Source organism: Phacochoerus africanus, chromosome X (assembly GCF_016906955.1).
Source record: "Phacochoerus africanus isolate WHEZ1 chromosome X, ROS_Pafr_v1, whole genome shotgun sequence".
Lineage (NCBI taxonomy): Eukaryota > Metazoa > Chordata > Mammalia > Artiodactyla > Suidae > Phacochoerus > Phacochoerus africanus.
In genome coordinates this window covers 71,235,289-71,256,497 of record NC_062560.1, presented here as the reverse complement: position 1 = coordinate 71,256,497, position 21,209 = coordinate 71,235,289, and the positions used below count along the sequence as shown (strand labels likewise).

Below are 21,209 nucleotides of genomic sequence, written 5' to 3'. Positions count from 1 at the left end.
CGATTCATCAACCAAAGAAATATTGAGGAGGTGGCTTATTTTTCTTTTCTCCTAGGATGTGAACATACTTGCTTGTCAGTATTACATCATTTACGTAGGCATTGTGTGGGTGAGACTTGCTATTTACTGAACCTATTCAGGAATTTTGCCAAGGCTATGAATCAGTTTAGTGTAGAAGCAATTCCAGGAAACTTTGGACTACAATCTTATTTATAATTTTTCTGTAAAAGTTCCATTGTTAAAATGTAATAAATGGAATTTTAGCCTATATAAAGCTTTGTCTTTATAGTGTCTTTAATGGGGAAAAACTACAAAAATCACTTGTAAAATTGTACTTTAAAGAAGCATGCATTGTCATCATAAAATATGCATATAAACTTCTGTGCAAAGCACACCAAGTATGGTGCTATTAATGACCGTTAATGTGTCGATTGAAATGTGTATACCAAACAACTTACATTAAATGATTTTAAGCACAATAAAATGCAGCACATGAATACATGTTTGAAATTATCGGACAAGCCTTTCTTATATTTCACATGCCAAGTCATATTTACACAAAGCATACATTTTAAAATTCATAGATCATAATAATTTTGTATTTTGGTAGTAAAGCCTTTAAATATAGAACTTGAAAATGAATTTTGAAAATATCAAACCCTTGTCCTGTTATGTTTAATTATTTAAATATCAAAAATTAGTTTTAAAATATATGTGTATAATTTCAGATTTCTTGGAATTAGTCCATTCTTTTCAATCAGTGTTAAAGCTATGCGATTTTTTGGTTCATTTAATCAAACATTTTATTTCTTCCTGGAAAATATAGAAGTCCATATGACAGAGAAAAAAGTATATTGGAGTAATTAACTCATTTATTTTTCTTCTGAATAAATTCCAAGAAAAGGATTAGGGTGACTGAAAAGAAACATCTCAGACAGGGATAGATAAGTTCTTATTGTTTTATTTATTATTATTATTTTTTAGTAGTTATTTCCCTAATACATTTTTTTTCCTACTCTACAGCATGGAGACCCAGTTACACATACATGTACACATTCTATTTTCACACATTATCATGCTTCATCATAAGTGCCTAGACATAGTTCCCAGTGCTACACAGCAGGATCACGTTGCTAATCCAGTCCAAAGGCAATAGTTTGTATCTATTAACCCAAAGCTCCCCAATCACCCCACGCACTCCCTCTCCCCCTTGGCAACACAAGTCTGTTCTCGTGGTCCATGATTTTCGTTTCTGTGGAAAGATTCACTTGTGTCTTAGATTGCAGATATAAGTGACATCATATGGTGTTTGTCTTTCTCTTTCTGACTTACTTCACTCAGGATGAGAGTCTGTAGTTCCAAACATGTTACTGCACTATGGCATTATTTCATTCTTTTTTATGGCTGAGTAGTATTCCATTGTGTGTGTGTGTGTGTGTGTGTGTGTATCACATCTTCCTAATCCAATCATCGGTCGATGTCTTGGCTATTGTGAATAGAGCTGCAATGAACATGTGGGTGCATGTGTCTTTTTTTAAGGAAAGTTTTTTTTCAAAAGATATGCCCAAGAGTGGGATTGCTGGGTCATATGGTACTTATGATTTCTAAGGTATAGATTTCTAAGGTATCTCCATACTGATTTCCATAGTGGATGTACCAGCTTACATTCCCACCAACAGTGCAGGAGGGTTCCCTTTTCTCCACATGCCATCCAGCATTTGTTATTTCTGGACTTGTTAATGATGGCCATTCTGACTGGTGTGAGGTGATATCTCATGGTAGTTTTGATTTGCATTTCTCTTATCTATTCAGGTCTTTTGCCCATTTTTCAATTGGGTGGTTTGCATTTTTTGCTGTTGAGTTGTATAAGTTGCATGTATATCCTAGAGATTAAGCCCTTATCAGTGGCATCCTTTGAAACTATTTTCTCCCATTCTGTAATGTCTCTTTTTTTTTTCTTTATGGATTCCTTTGCTGCGCAAAAGCTTCTCAGTTTGATGAGGTCCCATTGGTTTATTTTTGCTCTTATTTCTGTTGCTTTGGGAAAGTGACTTGAGAAAATACTCATAAGGTTGATGTCAGAGAATGTTTTGCCAATGTTCTCTTCCAAGAATTTGATGGTATCTTGTCTTAGATTTAAGTCTTTCAGCCATTTTGAGTTTATTTTTGTGCATGGTGTGAGGGTGTGTTCTAGTTTCATTGCTTTGCATGCAGCTGTCCGGGCTTCTCAGCAATTCTTGCTGAAAAGACTGTCATTTTCCCATTCTATGCTCTTGCCTCCTTTGTCAAAGATTAATTGACCATAGGTGTCTGGGTTTATTTCTGTGTTCTCTATTATGTTCCATTGGTCTGTCTGTCTGTTTTGATACCAGTACCACACTGTCTTGATAACTGTGGCTTTGGAATGTTCCCTGAAATCTGGGAGAGTTATGCCTCCTGCTTGGTTTTTGTTTCTCAGGATTGCTTTGGCAATTCTGGGGCTTTTGTTGTTTCATACAAATTTTTGGATAGTTTGTTCTCATTCTGTGGAAAATTTCATGGGTAAATTGATAGGTATTGCATTGAATCTGTAGATTGCTTTGTGTGGTATGGCCATTTTTACAATATTGATTTTTCCAATCCAGGAACATGGAATATCTTGCCATTTCTTTACATCTTCTTTAATTTCCTTGATTAAAGTTTTATAGTTCTCGGCATATAAGTCCTTTACCTCCTTGGCCAGATGTATTCCCAGGTATTTGATTTTTTTGGGGTACAATTTTAAAAGATATTGTATTTTTGTATTCCTTTTCTAATATTTCATTGTTAGTATACAGAAACACGATTGGTTTCTGGATGTTAATCGTATGTCTTGCTACTTTGCTGAATTTGTGGAACAGTTCAAGTAGTTTTTGGGTTGAGTCCTTAGGGTTTTCTATATATAATATCATGTCATCTGCATACAGTGATAGTGTTACCTCTTTTATTTCTATTTGGATGCCTTTTATTTCTTTTTGTGTGATTGCTGTGCCTAGGACTTCCAAAACTATCTTGAATAACAGTGGTGAGAGTGCACATCCTTTTCTTGTTCCTGATTTTAGTTGAAATTCTTTCAGCTTTTCTCTATTGAGTATTATATTTGCTGTGGGTTTGTCATCAATGGCTTTGATTATGTTAAGGTATGTTCCCTCTATACCCACTTTGGTGAGAGTTTTGATCATGAATGGATGTTGGATTTTGTCAAATGCTTTTTTGGAATCTATTGAGATGATCATGGGGTTTTTGACTTTTCTTTCTTGAATGTGGTGTGTGACATTGATTGGTTTGTATGTTGAACCATCCCTTTGTACCTGGGATGAATCCCACCTGGTCGTGGTGTATGATCTTTTTTGATATGTTTTTGGATTCAGATGGCTAAAATTTTGTTGAGAGTGTTTGTGCCTATATTTCTCAAAGATATTGGCCTATAATTTTCTTTTTTTGGTGGTATATTTGTCTGGTTTTGGAAGTAGGGTGATGGTGGCATCATAGAATATCTTTGGCAGTGTTCTTTCTGCTTCAATCTTTTGAGAAACGTTAAGGAGGTTGGGCACCAGTTCCTGTTTGTATGTTTGTTATAATTCTCCTGTGAATCCATCTGGCCCTGCACTTTTATTTGTAAGGAGTGTTTTTATGACATATTCAATTTGACTTCTAGTGAATGGTCTGTTCATTTGATGTGTTTCTTCTTGAATCATTTTTGGCAGGCTGTAAATCTCTAGAAAGTTGACCATTTATTCTAGGTTGTCAAATTTGTTAGCATATAATTGCTCATAGTGTTCTCTTTTGGTTTTCTGTATTTCTGTAGTATCTGTTGTGACTTCTCCTTTTTCATTTCTGATTTTGTTTATTTGGGTTTTTTCTCTCTTCTCCTCTTGGTGAGTCTAGCCAGAGGTTTGTTTACCTTTTCAAAGAACCAGCTCTTGGTTTTATTAATTTTGTCTATTGTTTTTTGAATCTCTATTTTATTGATTTCCTCTTTGATCTTTATGATTTCCTTCCTTCTGCTAATTTTTGGTTTTGTTTGTTCTTCTTTTACTAATTCATTTAGGTAATGGGTTAAGTTGTCGATTTGATATTTTTCTTCTTTTTTTGAGGAAGGCCTGTACTGCTATGAATTTCGCTCTGAGCACTGCTTTTGTGGCATCCCACAGATTTTGAGAGGTTGTGTCTTCATTATCATTTGTCTCCAGGTATTTTTTAATTTGCTTCTTGACTTCCTCATTGACCCATTGGTTTTTTAGTAGCATGTTGTTTAGTCTCCATGTAGTAGGTTTTTTCTCATTTCTTTTCCTGTGTTTGATTTCCAGTTTCATACCATTGTGGTCAGAGAAGATACTTGAAATAATTTCTGCATTCTTAAATTTGTTGAGGTTAGCTTTGTGATCAATTCTTGAGAATGTTCCATGTGCACTTTAGAAGAATGCATTTTCTGATTTTTTTGGATGTAATGTCCTGAAGATGTCAATTCAATCTAACTTTTCCATTGTTCCCTTTAGGATCTCTGTCGCCTTATTGATTTTCTGTCTAGAAGATTTGTCCATTGTTCTGAGTGGGGTGTTAAAGTCTCCTAGTATGATTTTATTCCCATCCATTTTTCCTTTTATGTCAGTTAATATTTGTTGGACGTATCTGGGTGCTCCTATATTAGGGGCACATATATGTTGATGATAGTAATATCCTCTTCTTGAATGGGTCCTTTAACCATTAAACAGTGTCCTTTGTCTTTCTTTGTGGCCTTCGTTTTAAAGACTATTTTTTCTGAGTATTGCAACTCCTGCTTTTGTATCTTGTCCATTGGCGTGAAAGATCTTTTCCCATCCTCTCATGTTCAATCTATATGCATCCTTTGCTCTAAGGTGAGTTTCTTGTCGGCAGCAGATTGAAAGCTTTTGCTTTTTTATCCAATCTGACACTCTGCGTCTTTTGATTGGAGCATTTAGTTCATTGACATTTAAGGTGATTATTGATAGACACGTATTTATTGCCATTTTAAACCGTTTTCCGGTTGATTCTATGTTTCTCTTTTCTTATTTTCTTCTTTGTGTTGGAAGGTTTCCATTTATTTTATGCTTGAGTACTTTTCTTTTCCCTTTTTGTGAATGCAATGTTTGGTTTTGATTTGTGGTTGCCCTGTTTTTTAAGCACGTTAAGCCCTTACTATATCTGCTTGCTTTTTCCTGATAGTCATATAGGCTCAGATGCATCATTAAAATAAAAGAAAGAATCTGTATTTTCTTACTTTCCTTCCCCACATTGTATGATTTAGATGTCTGTTTTTTTTTTTTTAACATCTTCATGTTTAGATCTGCATGCTGGCTTATTTAAGTGACTGCTTTCCAATTGTGGTTTCCTCCATCCTAATTCTTCTTTTACTGTTTTTTTTTCTCTCTCTCTTTTTTTTAATTTAGAGAAGCCCTTTCAGTATTTCTTTTAGAATTGTTTCATATTGCTCTACTCTTTTAGCTTTTGTTTGTTGGAGAAATTCTTCATTTCCCCTTCTAATTTAAATGCTATTCTTGCTGGATAGAGGATTCTAGGTTGCAAATTTTTTCCTTTCTTCACTTTAAATATATCTTGCCACTCCTTGCTGGCCTGTAGTGTTGCTGTAGAGAAAGCAGCTGATAGCCTTATGGGGGTTTCCTTATAATTAATGCTTTGCTTTTCGCTTGCTGCCTTTAGAATCCTCTCTTTATCTAACTTTTGCCATTTTTATTATACTGTGTCTTGGTGTGGGCCTGTTTGGGTTCAGCGTGTTTGGGGCCCTCTGTGCTTCCCGTACCTTGATATCAGTATGCTTTAGATTTGGAAAGTTGTGAGCCATAATTTCTTCAAATATATTTTCAATCTGCCTTTCTTCCTCTTTTCCTTATGGAATTCCTATTTTGCATAGACTGGCCTGCTTTATATTATCCTGTAGGTCTCTCATATTGCTGTCATGTTTTTTCATTTGGTTTTCTGTCTGCTGTCCTGATTGGGTGGTTTCCATTATTCTATCTTCCACATCACTAATTCATTCCTCTGCATTATTCGTTCTGTTCTTTATTGCATTAAGCTAGGTTTGTATCTCGGCAAATGAATTTTCTAGTTTTTCTTGGCTCCTCCTTATATTTTCTAGTTCCTTTCTAAAGGAATCTGCATTACTCTTCATATCCTCTCTTAATTCCTTCAGTATTTTCAATACCTCCCTTTTGAACTCAATGTCTGTCCGACTGCAGAGGTCTGTTTCATTCTTGTCTGCTTTAGGTGAATTCTCCTGTTCCTTTAACTGGGAATGGTTTCTGTGCTTCTTCATCTTGCTTGTGTTTTTCTTTTTTCTGTGTTGTTTGAGGAAGCCAAACCGTAGTCTTGTAGGGCTGCTTCTATGCAAGAATACTCCTTTGTATTTTTTGGGGGGGTACTATTTATTTTTGGTGTGGGAGTTTGAATCTTTGCTGTCTCTTTCTTTGGTGTGAGCAGGCCTTTGTTTCCAGGATGCTCAGTGTGTTTTCAGGGAGAAGGAGGCAATGGGTAGGGCCAGCAGTCAGTCCCTGGTCACTGGGTTCTCAACAGCAGCATGGATCCGCAGGAAGGTGGCACAGGCTACTCCTAGTTGCAGGGCCCTGGGAGATGGTAATGAGCTCCAGGCAGATCTACAAGGTTACCAGAGCATTTGGCAGAAGCAGAAGCAGGGTGTGTGAGTTCCCAGGGGAGTGAGAGCAACAACAGCTAGTGTTCGATTGCAATGCCCTCCTTTGAGGTGTTTGGAACCGAAGGCAGTGACTGCTCAGGGACCCCTAGTGGTAGCAGGCCATGACCACCTCTGGAGTCAGTGATAACTGTGGTGGTTTGCCTCCATCACCTGTAGAACTTGCATGAAGAAATCCACCTCACTTAGCCCACATAGGAGGTGCTGTATAGGTTGCTGCTAGTTTCAGGATGCTGGGAAGTGACAGAGATCAGGTGTGTGGGTACTGCCTGGAACATTTGGCAGTGGCGACAGCAGGGCAGGTGTGTTCCCAGGGGTGCAAGAGCACCAACAGGTGGTGTTTGGTCACAGTGCCCTCCTCTGTGGTACCCTTTAGGTGAATGGGGCTGTAAGTGATTTTTATTCAGATATCTCCAATGGCAGTGGGCCACACCCACTCTTGTATTAGGGATAACTTTCCCCTAACTCCTACAGACCACACAAGAAGCACCCTGTCCCACTTAGCCCACGCAGGAGGTGCTGCACCAGTTGCTCCTAGTTGTAGGGTCTTGGGAATGGACAGTGATGAGGTATCTGGGGGTCACCCAGAGCATTTGGCAGTGGTAGCTGCAGGATGGGTGTGTTCCCAGGGGAGTGAGAGCAACAGTGTATGGTGCTTGGTTGCAATGCCCTCTTTTTTTTTTCTTTTTTGGAAACCCCTGAGGTGACTGGGGTCGCTGGTGGAGCCCACTCTCAGGCCCCCAGTGGTGGCAAGTCGTGCCTCCCTCTGGCCTCTGAGATGACCGCCACAGTCTGCCACTGCCACCTGTAGATCATACAAGAGGCACCACATTGCACATAGCTCCCTTATGCCCTTAGCCCACACAACAGGTGTCTGGCCACTGGTAGCCTGTACAAGGAGTGCCTCATGTCCCTTAAAGGAGCAAGAGGCTTCTTGCAGCCCCGTAGCCTCCACAGCGCTGCCCCACCCTCTAAGCCTGAGGGCATGCACATGCTCCAGGGCAGGGAGTTTCCCATGGTGGCCCACTCCTCCTCCTCTCCCCTCCCCAACAATGGCGCCTTGCCTCGCCTGTGGGTCTGGACCTTCTCCTGGGTTCCCTCTGCCATGGTGTTCCCCTCCTTAGGCTGTTGCACTCTGTTCCTTAGCCCATCATGCCATCCCCTGTTCTCTCCCAGGGACTGACCTCTAGAGTTTGAGCCTCAACTCCCTGTACCCCCCACCCCGCCAAGCATCTCAGGCTGTGGTGTCCCGGCTAGCGGTTCAGATGATCTGTGTGGCTGTCACTCTGCTTTGCTGTTCTCAGTCTAGCTGCTGCATTTTCCTCGGCAACTTTGAGGTCCCACAGCTCTCACTCTGCTTTGCTGTTCTCAGTCCAGCTTCTGTTCTTTTCTTGGCGACTTTGAGGTCCTGCCAACTCAGGCGATCTTTCGTCAGTTCGGTGGCTCTCCAGGATGTGGGTTCCTTTTCTCCTTCACTGCTCTCTCTTGGGAGTGCTAGTCCCATCCTGATTCCTTTTCTCTCTCTCTTTTTTTTTTTTTTGTTCTACCCAGTTATGTCACGAGTTTCTTGCCCTTTTTGGCAGTTTAAGTTCTTTTGCCAGCATTCAGTTGATGTTCTGTGTGAGTAGTTTTACATGTAGATATGTTTTTTGATGTGTTTGTGGGAGAAGCTGTGCATAATCTCTTACTCCTATGGCATCTTGCTCCACCTGGGATAGATATGTTTTTAGATTGCAGCCGTGCAATTTCCTCTGTAGTTGGTTATGAAAAGAGCAGAGGGAGATGATATTTTCTTATGCTAGGAAAGTTTACCCATTAGACCTGAAAAGAACAAATTAGGTGATTAACAATTACCTCTCTAGACTGTGAATAATGGCTTCTATTAGATACCATATTGATCTACTGGTGAGTATTTTAAGAGCTAGGGGGAAAGTGGCTGCATTGTGTGTCTTTCTGAAAGCCTAAACTATCTCTTTCTTCCATAATTGTCTCTTTTTATCTCCATACTCCATTCTTTTCAACCCCACTAGGGCTGTGTCCTAGAACAGTGGTTCTTAAAACATGGTCTCACTACCCCTGGACATCCACATTATGCTTTCAGTGGGTTCTCAAGGTCAGGACTACTAGATACTATTACTAAGATATTATTGGTAAAACCTTTGGACAATCAAGGAAGTGATTTTAAACTATATCAATAATCATTATCTTCTTCAATGCTGCACACTTACAGTTGAGAAAATGCAAGTTTTACTTAAGAATGTCCTTGATGAAGTGTTAACAATGATTAAATGTATCACATGTCACACTTCTTTTTAATATTGTGTGATGAAATGAGGAATACACATAAAACACATAAAGTTTATTAGCTGCATACCAAAAGAGGATGATTGTCTCAAGATAGAGCACTTGTGCAGTTTTTTTGAGTTGTGAGTGAAACTAGCCACTTTTCTTCATGGAACACCATTTTTACTTGAAAGAATGATCGGCAAACTATGGTTACTTAAACTTGGGTATTTGGAAGATTGTTTTCTCAAAAATGAATGGAGTGAACCTATTATTTCATGGAAAACAACTCGCAATGTTTTTGTCAATGATAAGATTTGAGCTTTGAAGCAAAACGTTAGAATTTTGGAAAATTTTTATTTGACACTGTATGCTTGACATCTTCTTGATACTTAAAAAACTTTCCTGATGAAATTGCTGCTTGTCAACATTTGGAATATCTGCATAACTCAGTGGATCAGTGCTTTTGAGATCTACTTTGTGTGTGTATTCTGTCTAACCCAGTTTGAATGATATTCTGTGATAATAAAACCTGATTTAACACTTCATTATTAAGATATCCATTTTATTTTCTAATGAATCTTTGTCATAAGGGAGACTGAAGGTAGACTGTAGTTATGTTAAATTTGACACTGTACTTGATTGAATTCCTACTATTTTCATCAGTGAAAAATCATGGGTTTTTTTGAAATATCCATTCCAAGTTTAAATCCACTAAAAACATCTCCAAGGAATAAAGTTAGTGCAATTTCAGTGGCATGATTTACATTTCATTGGAGTTCTACATTTTTTTTGGGAAATCCTTGTTGGATTTCAAGTAGATCTTAGACAAGAAAGTAAAATAGAGTAACAGTTTTTTGTTAGCTCTTTCAGTATAGAAATGTTTATGGTGATATGCAAAATTTATGATTTGTTTCAATTCCTGAACTTTTCTTTTGTGCAAAGATAGTTTTATGTTGCAAAATCAACCATTTGTTAATATGTGAATTCTCTTGATTACTCCCAAGTGTGGTATGAATTGTTATGGCTCTCTGTAAGACATGTTCAAAAACTGAGAGTAAGCATTTACAAATCTCTGTGGAAATTTGACAAAGTAATTTTATATGTAGAATCCATTAGTATAAGAAGAATTTGTATTTTATATGGCATTTAAATTTAATTTTTCTAGATAATTCATTTTGATAATATTTTATAAAAGTTTGGTCTGCATTGGATTTGGAGGAAAGGAAAAAAAAGACTGGTTGGTCTACACAGAAAGTGTGATAAGCACTACCCTAGATGAGTGTGGAAACTAAACATCAAATGGTTCTTGAGTTTAGGTCTGATTAAAAAGGATAGCAGAAGCAGAAATTTGTTGAAGTATACACTCCACCCCCTACCCGCCCGGTTGGCTGATATGTAATTATCACATAAAATATTTGGAATAAAGGGTTTTGAGCTTAGGAAAGAGGCAAGGCAAAAATTACTCAAAAGTTCTCCCATCTGCAGTTTTTTGTGAATAAGTTAGTTACTTGATCATACTGTAAATTTAAGGAACACTTGAATAGAAGTTGTTTGAGTTAAGGATGGCAGGTTGAAGCAGTGAACACGTTTTACTAAATAATTAAAAAATAAAACAACCCTTTACCAATAAATGACTCATAAAACTGTAATATATTCATATTTATCTTCATTGTTGAAGCATTTTAAAGCTTAGCTTTTAATGAGTGAGAATCTTTGAAAGTATGAGATATTATTACTTCCGCTTACTTGTTACCTTTAAACAGTTTAACTTTCATTTGTTTATTGACATATTTGCCTTCTTGATCCTTTTACCTGGCAGACAGATAAGAAGTTCCTCTAATTTCTTATTATAAAATAAAATCCCTGGTGACTTCTAAAAAGGAATGATAGGGAAATAGAAATGAAGGTATCAAATTAATAGTCATCGTATTTTTTGCTCCTTATTAATAAGGTAACAAAAAGGAGGTTAGGTCTTATAAGGATCTCCCTTAGCTCAAATTGTCTTCTGTTATAATTTTTATCTTTTACATCACAAACTTCTCAAATTTTCTTTTTTGTAATAGTATGCATGGGAGTGTGATTTACTAAATGAATGAAAGTGAGAAAATTTTAACTAAGAGTATAATTTAGGGAAAGGTATATCTTTATAAAATTAGAAAAAATGCAAGGCCATGTATGTGTTGTATAGCAGGAATGACGTGGAATGGAAATTTCACTTTCTAAATTTTAATTCCCTGTTAGGTTTTTCTTGTTAGAAAGAAGACCGGTCCTGATGCTGGGCAGCTCTATGCAATGAAGGTGTTAAAAAAAGCTTCTTTAAAAGGTAGAAAATTTGAAAGCTTATTAAAATAGAATTTGGTGGAGCTTGTTTTAAGAAGTATGGTGTGTATTCCTTGTATGAGTAGATTTAGTTTCCTTTTAATGTTAGTAATTTTTACAGGTTTCTAGAGGCAAGTGATATTTTTAGATTTGATATTGGCATATACCCTAATTTAGTGAGAGTGTATCCTGTTAAAAAATTTAATGGGATAAAAGTGACATGTTTTATTAATTTAAAGTGAACTTATTTTATTCAACTATGTATTTTTATTTCAAGATTCTTATTTTTTTTTGTTCTATTTGTGTTGGTATAGCATATTGAGAAAGCACAGCCACCTTGCATATATTTATATACATACACTTTCTTCTAGGCTGTGATAACAATAACACTAGCTCAATTTTAATAAATAAACTGATTTGAACAGTTGAAAATTAATATATAATAAATGCTTATTTGCCAAATGCCTATTTATCACTTTAACCCATCTCTCTATCTAAGCTGATTTTGTTGGCTTTCTGAGAATGTGGTAATTACTGTATAGGAATATATAGACTGAAAATTTAGGCACTCATAAATTTATTTTTTTATTTTTAAGTTTGATGAATTATTGATGGGATCACTACTGAAATTATATATAAGAGTAATATAATATTCTACTCTTCTATAATTTTTAGTTCGAGACAGAGTTCGGACAAAGATGGAAAGGGATATACTGGTGGAAGTAAATCATCCATTTATTGTCAAATTGCACTATGGTATGTAATATTTTTTAAAGAATTTGTGGAATTAGAGAACTAAGATTTCCTTTCAGATAGTAATATAACAGGAGATAAATACTTTAAACAGAAAATGAATACTGAATGATTTAATATATTTGACTCTGAGAATATATTTATCTGAAATAAATATTAATATCCAGCTTAGTTGCACTTTCTGTATTTGTTGGTTAACTTGTCTATGGTAACAAGGTAGTGTCTTCTAATTACTTGCCTGGTAGTACTTCTGTACTCTACTAGGCTTTACTTCCAGGGATCTTAAGCTATAAACTACTGTGATATTTTATTTAAAACATTCTTATGTTTGGATGGGTTCTTTTTACATTTTCATGATGAGCATATCAACTTTATTTCCTCATTCAATTGAAGAGGACTGTATATTAGTCTATTTGAGTTATTTTTTCTTATATTTGGCAAGAGAGGTTACTATTAAGAAGTGATAGTATAATGGAAAGAACATCAATTTGGAGTCAGTTCTGAGATTGTGTAAAAATTTGAGATACAGTTGATTTATAGTATTATATAAGTTTAAGGTGTGTCACATTGTGATTCACAATTTTTAAAGTTATATTTCATTTATACTTATTATAAAATATTGGCTATATTCCCTGTGTTATACTGCATAGCCTTGTGGCTTATGTATTTTATATGTAACAGTTTGTACCTCTTAATCCCCTACCCATCTCTTGCCCCTCTTCAATTTCCTCTCTCTAGTAACCACTAGTTTGTTCTCTGTATCTGTGAGACTGTTTCTATTTTGTCATAGCCCTATTTGGTTGTAATTTTTAGATTCCATGTATAAGTGATATCATACAATATTTGTCTTTGACTTATTTTGCTAAGCATAATATCCTCCAAGTCCATGCATGCTGTTGCAAATGGAAATATTTCTATTTATAGCTGAGTAATATTCCATTGTGTGTGTGCATGTGTGTGTGTATATATACACACACATATATATGTGTATATATACATGTGTATATATACATATATGTGTATATATGTATGTATGACTTCTTTATCCATCCCTCTGTTGATAGATAGGTTGTTAGGTTGCTCCCATATCTTGGCTATTGTAAATAATGCTGCTGTGAATATTGGGGTGCACCTGTCTTTTTGAGTTAATCTTTTCATTTTCTTTGATTATATACCCAGGAGAAGAATTGCTGGATCATATGAGAATTTTATTTTAAATTTTTTAGGAACCTCCGTACTAGTTTATACAATGGCTGCAGCAATTTACATTTCCTTTGACAATGTGCAAGGGTTCTCTTTTCTTCCCATCCTTGCCAGATTTGTTATTTGTAGGTGTTTTTTTTCTTAGGGCTGCACCCATGGCATATGACAGTCCCCAGGCTAGGGGTCAAATTGGAGCTACAGACACAGCCACAGCAATGCAGGATCTGAGCTGTGTCTGCGACTTACACTGCAGCTCATGACAACGCTAGATCCCCAACCCACTGAGCCCAGCCAGGGATGAAACCTGCATCCTCATGGATACTAGTCAGATTCATTTCCGCCGTGCCACAATAGGAATTCCTATTTGTAGTTTTTTTAATGACAGCCATTTTGACAGGTGTGAGGGGCTACCTTGTTGGAGTTTTGATACACAATTTTTCTGACAATTAGCGATGTTGAGCATATTTTCATGTGCTAGTTGGCCATCTGTATGTCTTCTTTGGAGAAATGTCTATTCAGATCTTCTGCCCATTTTTCCATTTTTTTTTTTCTGATGTGAAGATATATGAACTGTTTATTTATTTTGGATATTAACCCCTTATCAGTTATATCATTTGAAAATGATATAACTCCCATGAAGTAGATTGCCTTTTCATTTTGTTGATAGTTCCTTTGCTGTGCAAAAGCTGTAATAGAGCCCATTTGTCTGCTTTTGCTTTCTTCCTTTGCCTTAGAAGATACATCCCAAAAAATATTGCTCTGATTTATGTCTAAGAGTATTCTGCCTATATTCTCTTTTAGGAGTTTTATGGTTTATGGTGTACATTTAGATCTTTAATCCATTTTGAGTTTATTTTTGTGTATGTTGTCAGAGAATGTTCTAATTTCATTCTTTTTCATGTAGCCATCAAGTTTTCCTAGTACCACTTACTGAAGAGACTGTATTTTCTCCATTGAATGTTCTTGCCTCCTTTGTCATAGACTTATTAACCATAGGTCCATGGGTTTATTTCAGTGCTCTCTATTCCTTTCTATTAATCTGTGTGTCTGTTTTTGTGCCAATGTGATGCTCTTTTGATTACTATAGCTTTTAGCATGGTCTGAGTGTAGTACCTCTAGCTCTGTTCTTCTTTCTCATGATTGTTTTTCCTATTCAGGATCTTTTATATTTCCATACAAATTTTAAAATTATTTGTTCTAGTTCTGTGGAAAATGCTATTGGTATTTTGATATGGATTGTATTCAATCTGTAGATTGCCTTGGGTAATATCGCCATTTTAACAATATTAAGTTTTTCAGTCTCTGCAGTACTGAGTTTTAATCATAACTCCATTGCTGATTTAATGTAAGCTTGAGATTGTGACATTTTACTTCCTTGGGGAATTCAAAAGCATAAACATTAAAGCATCAATGCACTCTACTGTGTCACTCTCAAGTTTTGAGATTTAAAAGGGTAGCAGGTATTGATTTTATTCTTAGGTAATTTTGACAAATAATGCATTATAATATGTACCTAACTCTCTATAAAAAACCTTGTAGAGTTTCCACCAATTATTCTTTCATTTGCCATTACCCTAATGGAATGAAATTAGTAATAGTATCTAAAGTTCTCCTTCCTTGAATCTCCAGGATATCATTAATCACCAAACACCAATATTATGTAAAGCACTATTAAATTCATTGGGCTCTAGAGGTGAAATAATCCCTGATATCAAGAAATTTATAATCTATAGAGAACACAGATCTGTAAGAAAAATTGTGTAAATCAAAATGGGTTAAGTATTATAAGAGGAAAAAAAATACATAAGACATAAATACATAAGTACAATGGGATCTCAAAAGTAGTAGCAAGTAATTCTGATGGGGAAGAAGTTAGGATGCTGTAGGGAAATGTGAAAAGGGGGAAATCTTTAATTGAAGTGGTGGCATTATTATTATTATTATTTTTTTTTTTGAGCTTGACAGAATTGGTAATTTTCAGCAGGTGGGAGTTCAGGCAATTTTAGTAGAACACAGTGCTCCATACATATATCAGGAAAACAATGATGTTGTGTACAAGTTTCTTTGTAAAGTTGATTATGTCCTGGGAAGGGGTTTATAGCTTTTTCAGCATTAGATTTAGTTTTGAGATAATTTAATCTAATAATGGACCATATGAGTAAATGCTTAATTTCTTTATAGTGTTTAGTGATAAAATTCTAAACTTCTATGTTAATTAAAAAGTATACTATGCTTTTTTAAGCCTTAAAAATGTTGTTATAAAAATTGTTGTTACTACATTCTAATTTCTAATTAGCCTTTCAGACTGAAGGAAAGCTATATTTAATATTGGATTTTCTCAGGGGAGGAGATGTCTTCACAAGATTATCCAAAGAGGTGGGTATTTGTAAATTTTGCTGTATTTTATTGAAACAAAAGTAGGAAAAACATGTTTTTTTTTGCTAATTACTTTTTTCCTATGGAAATTTTAAATAATTATTCTGTTTGTTTTGTTGCATAGTATTTAGTGGATGTGCCAGTTAATGACATTTATTGTATACTTGTCATTTAGATCATCTCAGTGTGTTACTCATTATTTTCTTAGGCACACAATCAGTGTAAATAACTGGATGAAGTAGATATGGGCAATTCTAGGACTTTGGAGACTCAAGCTACCAAAATGCCAAAATGCCCCTGGGAGTAGTGTTTAATTTATTCATGTTCATTTATTTATGTCTCCTTTTTTTTTAAGAGCTTCACCCATGGCATATGGAAATTCCAAGGCTAGGGGTCAAATCAGAGCTAAAGCTGCTGGTCTACACCACAGCCACAGCAATGCCAGGTCCGAGCCACGTCTGCAACCTACTCCACAGTTCATGTCAATGCCAGATCCTTAACCCACTAAATGAGGCCAGGGATTGAACCTGCATCCTCATGGATATTAGTCAGATTCGTAACCCACTGAGCCACAATGGGAGTTCCTAATTTATCCATGTTTAAAACAGTTTTCTGGAGGTGCTATTGACACACAATAAACTGCACATAAATTACATGCTCTGATAAATTTTGACATTTGTATAAACTTGTGTAACTGTCAGACCAATCACAATATTTAGCCTATCCATCATCTCCAACAGTTTTCTTGTGCCCTTTTGTAATGCTTCCTTCTTGCCCCATCCCTGCTCAGTCTGCTTTCACTCAGTGATTTGCGTCTAGGACTTTATATAAATGGAATCATATAGTATGTGTTCTTTTTCTGTCTGGCTTTCTTAGCTTAATTATTTTTAGATTCATCCAAATTGTTGAATGTCTCAATAGTTCACTTTTATTGCTGAGTAGTGTTCCACTGTATGGATACACAGAATTTGTTTATTCATTTACCTGTTGATGGATATAAGGGTTGTTTGTAATTTTGGGATATTACTAATAAAGCTGTTGCAGACATTCATGTACAAGTGATTGTGTGGACATATGTTTTTGTTTTTCATGGTTAAATACTTAATGAGTATAATGACTGGGTTATATAGGTCTGTATTTTAACTTATTCTAAAGACACTGTCAAACTCTTTTCCAAAATGGTTATATAATTTTTAAATTTCCACCACCAGTATATGAGAGTTTCAGTTGTTCCACATCCTTACCAGCACCTGGTATGGTCAGTCTTGTTATGATTTTCAATATTGAATAAATATGTAGTGGTACCTTATCATGGTTTGAATTTTTTTATTGCCCTAACAGCTAACTGAATGTTGAGCTCTCTTCATGTGCTTATTTGACATCCTTCTATCTTCTGTGATAAAATGTCTGTTTAAATATTTGAAAATATTTTTTTCTGGTCTATGGTTTGTCTTCATATTCTCTTTAACAGTGTCTTTCAAAATGCAGGCATTCTTAATTTTGATGAAGTCTGATTTATAATTTTTTTTTCCTTTTACGAAATGTGTTTTTTTGATGTCTTGTGTAAGTAATATTTGCCTAATCCCAGCTCACCAAAAGTTTCTCTCCTGTTTCCAGAGGTTTTGTAGCTTTTGGTTTTATATTTGATTTAAGTTTATAGTAACTTTTGAGTTCATTTTCATATATAGTGATAGTGTGCAATGAAGTCCTTTTTTAAAAAATATAGATATCTCATGGTTCTAGCACCTTCATTGGAGAAGACTCTGCTTTCTTCATTGAATTACTTTTTTTTTTTAATTGAAAATCAATTGACCGTGTATGTGAAGATCCGTTTCTATGCAGTCTATTCTGTTCCACTGATCTATTTGTCTATTTAGTTTTTATTTTTTAATTTTTTTTATTAGAGTCGATTTACAATGTTAACCAATTTATGCTGTACATGGTACAGCAAAATGACATAAAATGACAATATACATACACACACACATATATACATATGTATATACACACACATGTACATACACATTCTTTTTTTTATGTTATTTTCCATCATGGTCTAGTTCAAGAGACTGGATATAGTTCCCTGTACTATACAGTAGGACCTTGCTGTTTATCCATCTTAAATGTAATAGTTGCATCTACTAACCGCAGACTCCCAATCCATCCCACTCCCTTGCCCCTCATGTTTGGCAACCACAGATCTGTTCTGTATGTCTATGAGTCTGTTTCTGTTTTGTAGATAGATTCATTTGTGCCATATTTTGGATTCTACATATAAATGATATCATACGGTATTTGTCCTTCTCTGACTTACTTCACTTAGTACGATAATCTCTAGTTTCATCTCTGTTGCTGTGAATGGCATTATTTTGTTATTTTTTTATGACTGAAAAATATTCCATTGTATATATGTACCACATCCTCTTTATCCATTCCTTTGTTCATGGACATTTTGGTGGCTTCCATGTCTTAGCTATTGTGAATAGTGATTCAGTGAACATAGGGGTTCATGTATCTTTATGAATTATAGTTTTGTTAAGATATATGCTGAAGACGGAGTTCCCGTCGTGGCTCAGTGGTTAACGAATCTGACTTAGAACCATGAGGTTGCAGGTTCGATCCCTGGCCTTGCTCAGTGGGTTAAAGATCTGGCGTTGCCGTGAGCTGTGGTGTAGGTCGCAGACGCGGCTTGGATCCCATGCTACTGTGGCTCTGGTGTAGGCCCAGCCGCTACAGCTCCGATTCGACCCCCAGCCTGGGAACCTCCATATGCCAAGAGAGTGGCCCAAGAAATGGCAAAATAGACACACACACACAAAAAGATATATGCTGAAAAGTAAGATTGCTAGATCATATCATAATTCTATTTTTAGATTACTGAGGAACCCCCATATTGTTTTCTATAGTGGTTTTACCAATTTACATTCCCAACAGTATAGGAAGATTTCCTTTTCTCCATTACCTTCTCCAGAATTTGCTATTTGTAGTCTTATTTATGATTGCCATTCTGATGAGTGTGAGGTGGTACCTCATTGTAGTTTTGATTTTCATTTCTCTAATAATTAGCTATGTTGAGCATCTTTTCATGTGATAACTGGCTATCAATATATCTTTGGAGAAATGCCTATTTAGGTCTTCTAACCATTTTTCAATTTGCTTCTTTTTTTGTTGTTGTTGAGTTTTATGAGTTGTTTGTATACTTTGAAGATTAAGCCCTTGTCAGTTGCATTATTGACAACAATTTTTTCCTATTCTATAAGTGATCATTTTAGTTTTTTAATGGTTTGCTTTGCTGTGCAAAAGCTTGTAAGTTTGATTAAGTCCTATTTGTTTTTTTCTGTTTTTATTTCTATTTCCTTGGGAGACTCAGAAAACATGTGTACAGTTTATGTCAGAGAATGTTTTCCCTATGCACTCTTCTAAGAGTTTTATGGAGTCATGTCTTGTGTTTAAGTGTTTAAGCCATTTTGTGTTTATTTTGTGCATGGTGTGAAGGTGTGTTCTAGTTTCATTTATTTACATACAGCTGTCCAGTTTTCCCAGCACCACGCGCTGAAGAAACTGTCTTTTTCCCATTTTATATTCTTGTCTCCTTTGTTGAAGATTAATTGATCATTGGTTTCTAGGTTTATTTCTTGGTTCTCTATTCTGTTCCATTGTTCCGTATATCTGTTTAGGACAAATACCACCGTGTCTTGATTGCTGTAGCTTTTAATATTATCTGAAGTCTGAGAGAGTTATGCCTCCTGCTTTGGTTATTTTCTTCAGGATTGCTTTGGCAGTTCTGTGTCTTTTATGGTTCCATATAAATTTTTGGATTATTTGTTCTCGTTCTTTGGAAAATGTCATGGGTAAATTTATAGGGATCCCGTTACATCTGTAGACTGCTTTGGGTAGTATGGCCATTTATATGATATTAATTCTTCCAACCCAGGATCATGGAATATCTTTCCACTTTGAATCCTCTCTTATTTCCTTAATTAATGTTTTAGAGTTCTCAGTGTGTAAGTGTTTTACCTCCTTCGTCAGATTTATTCCTAGGTATTTTTTTGGTGTAATTTTAAAAGTTATTGTTTGTTAGTATAAAAAAACTGCAAACAATTTCTGAATGTTAATCTTGTACCCTGCTACTGTTCCGAATTCATTTATGAGATTGAATAATTTTTGTGTGGAGTCATTAGGGTTTTCTATGTATAATATCATGTCATTTCCATATAGGGACAGTTTTACCTCTTCTCTCACAATTTGGATACTTTCATTTCTTTTTTTTTCTTTTTTCTTTTCTTTTTTTTGTCTGATTGCTGTGGCTAGGATTTCCAATACCATGTTGAATAAAAGTGGTGTGAGTGTGCATCCTTGTCTTGTTACAGATTTTAGTGGGAAGGCTTTCTGCTTTTCTCCATTCCATATTATGTTGTCTGGGGGTTTGTCATAAATGGCTTTTAGCATGTTGAGATATGTTCCCTCTGAACTCACTTTGGTTAAACTTTTTATCATGAATGCATATTAAATTTTGTCAAATGCTTTTTCTACATCTATTGAGATGATCATTTTTTTTTTACTTCTATTAATGTGGTATATTATATCAATTGTTTTGCGTATGTTGAACATCCTTGTGGTGTTGCTATGAGTCCCACTTGGTCATGGCATATGATCTTTTCTGCGTTGTTGAATTTTGTTTGCTAAAATTTTGTTGAAAAATTTTACATCTATATCATCAATGATATTGGCCTATAATTTTCTTTTTTGGTAGTATCTGTATATAGATTTAGTATTAGTGTGTTGGTGGCTTCATGAAATGTCTTTGGGAGTATTCCTTCTTCTTCAGTGTTTTGAAAGAGTTTAAGAAGAATTGGTGTAAGTTCTATGTATTTTTGGTAGGATTTGGCTGAGAAGCCATCTGGTGCTAGATTTTTATTTGCAGGGAGTTTTTTTTAAATTATATATTAAATTTTACTTCTAGTGATTGACCTGTTCAAATTATCTATTTCTTCTTGATTCAGTTTTAGTGGGCTATGTGTTTCTAGAAAATTATCTGTTTCTTCTAGTTTGTCCAATTTGTTGGCATATAATTGTTCATAGTTCTCTTAAGTTTGTTTTTCTATTTCTGCAGTATCATTTCAGATTTCTCCTTTTTTGTTTCTTATTTTGTTTATCTCTCTTTGTGAGCCTGGCCAGAAAGTTTATCAATTCTGTTTACCTTTTCAAGGAACCAGATCTTGGTTTTATTGATTTTTTTCTATCTTGTTAATCTCCATTTTATTGATTTCCTCTCGGATCGTTATTTTTCCCATCCTCCTGCTGACTTTTGGTTTTGTTTGTTCTTTTTCTCATTCTTTTAGGTTGTAGGTTAGGTTAATTCTTTATTTGAGATAGTCTCTCTCTCTCTCTCTCTCTCTCTCTCTCTTTTTTTTTTGAGGAAGGCCTTTATCACTATGAGCTGCCTCTTAAGATCTGCTTTTGCAGCATCCCATGGATTTTTGTAGGCTATGTTTCATTTGTCATTTGTTTTAAGGTATTCTTCAGTTTCCTTTTTTCATTGATCCATTTTTTGTGTGTGTCTTTT

The 21,209-nt window shown here is 35.3% G+C and overlaps 1 protein-coding gene across 3 annotated transcripts in view; it reads left to right on the top strand.

Moving 5' to 3' along the window:
* RPS6KA6 (ribosomal protein S6 kinase A6) overlaps positions 1–21,209 on the top strand; it is a 174,477-nt gene that overhangs the window by 61,177 nt on the left and 92,091 nt on the right. For all 3 annotated transcript variants that reach the window (XM_047765584.1, XM_047765586.1, XM_047765585.1), the window contains exons 4-6: positions 11,234–11,315; positions 11,987–12,067; positions 15,564–15,643. In XM_047765584.1, coding sequence (XP_047621540.1) covers positions 11,234–11,315; positions 11,987–12,067; positions 15,564–15,643 — 243 coding nt within the window. The remainder of the gene's footprint in view (positions 1–11,233; positions 11,316–11,986; positions 12,068–15,563; positions 15,644–21,209) is intronic.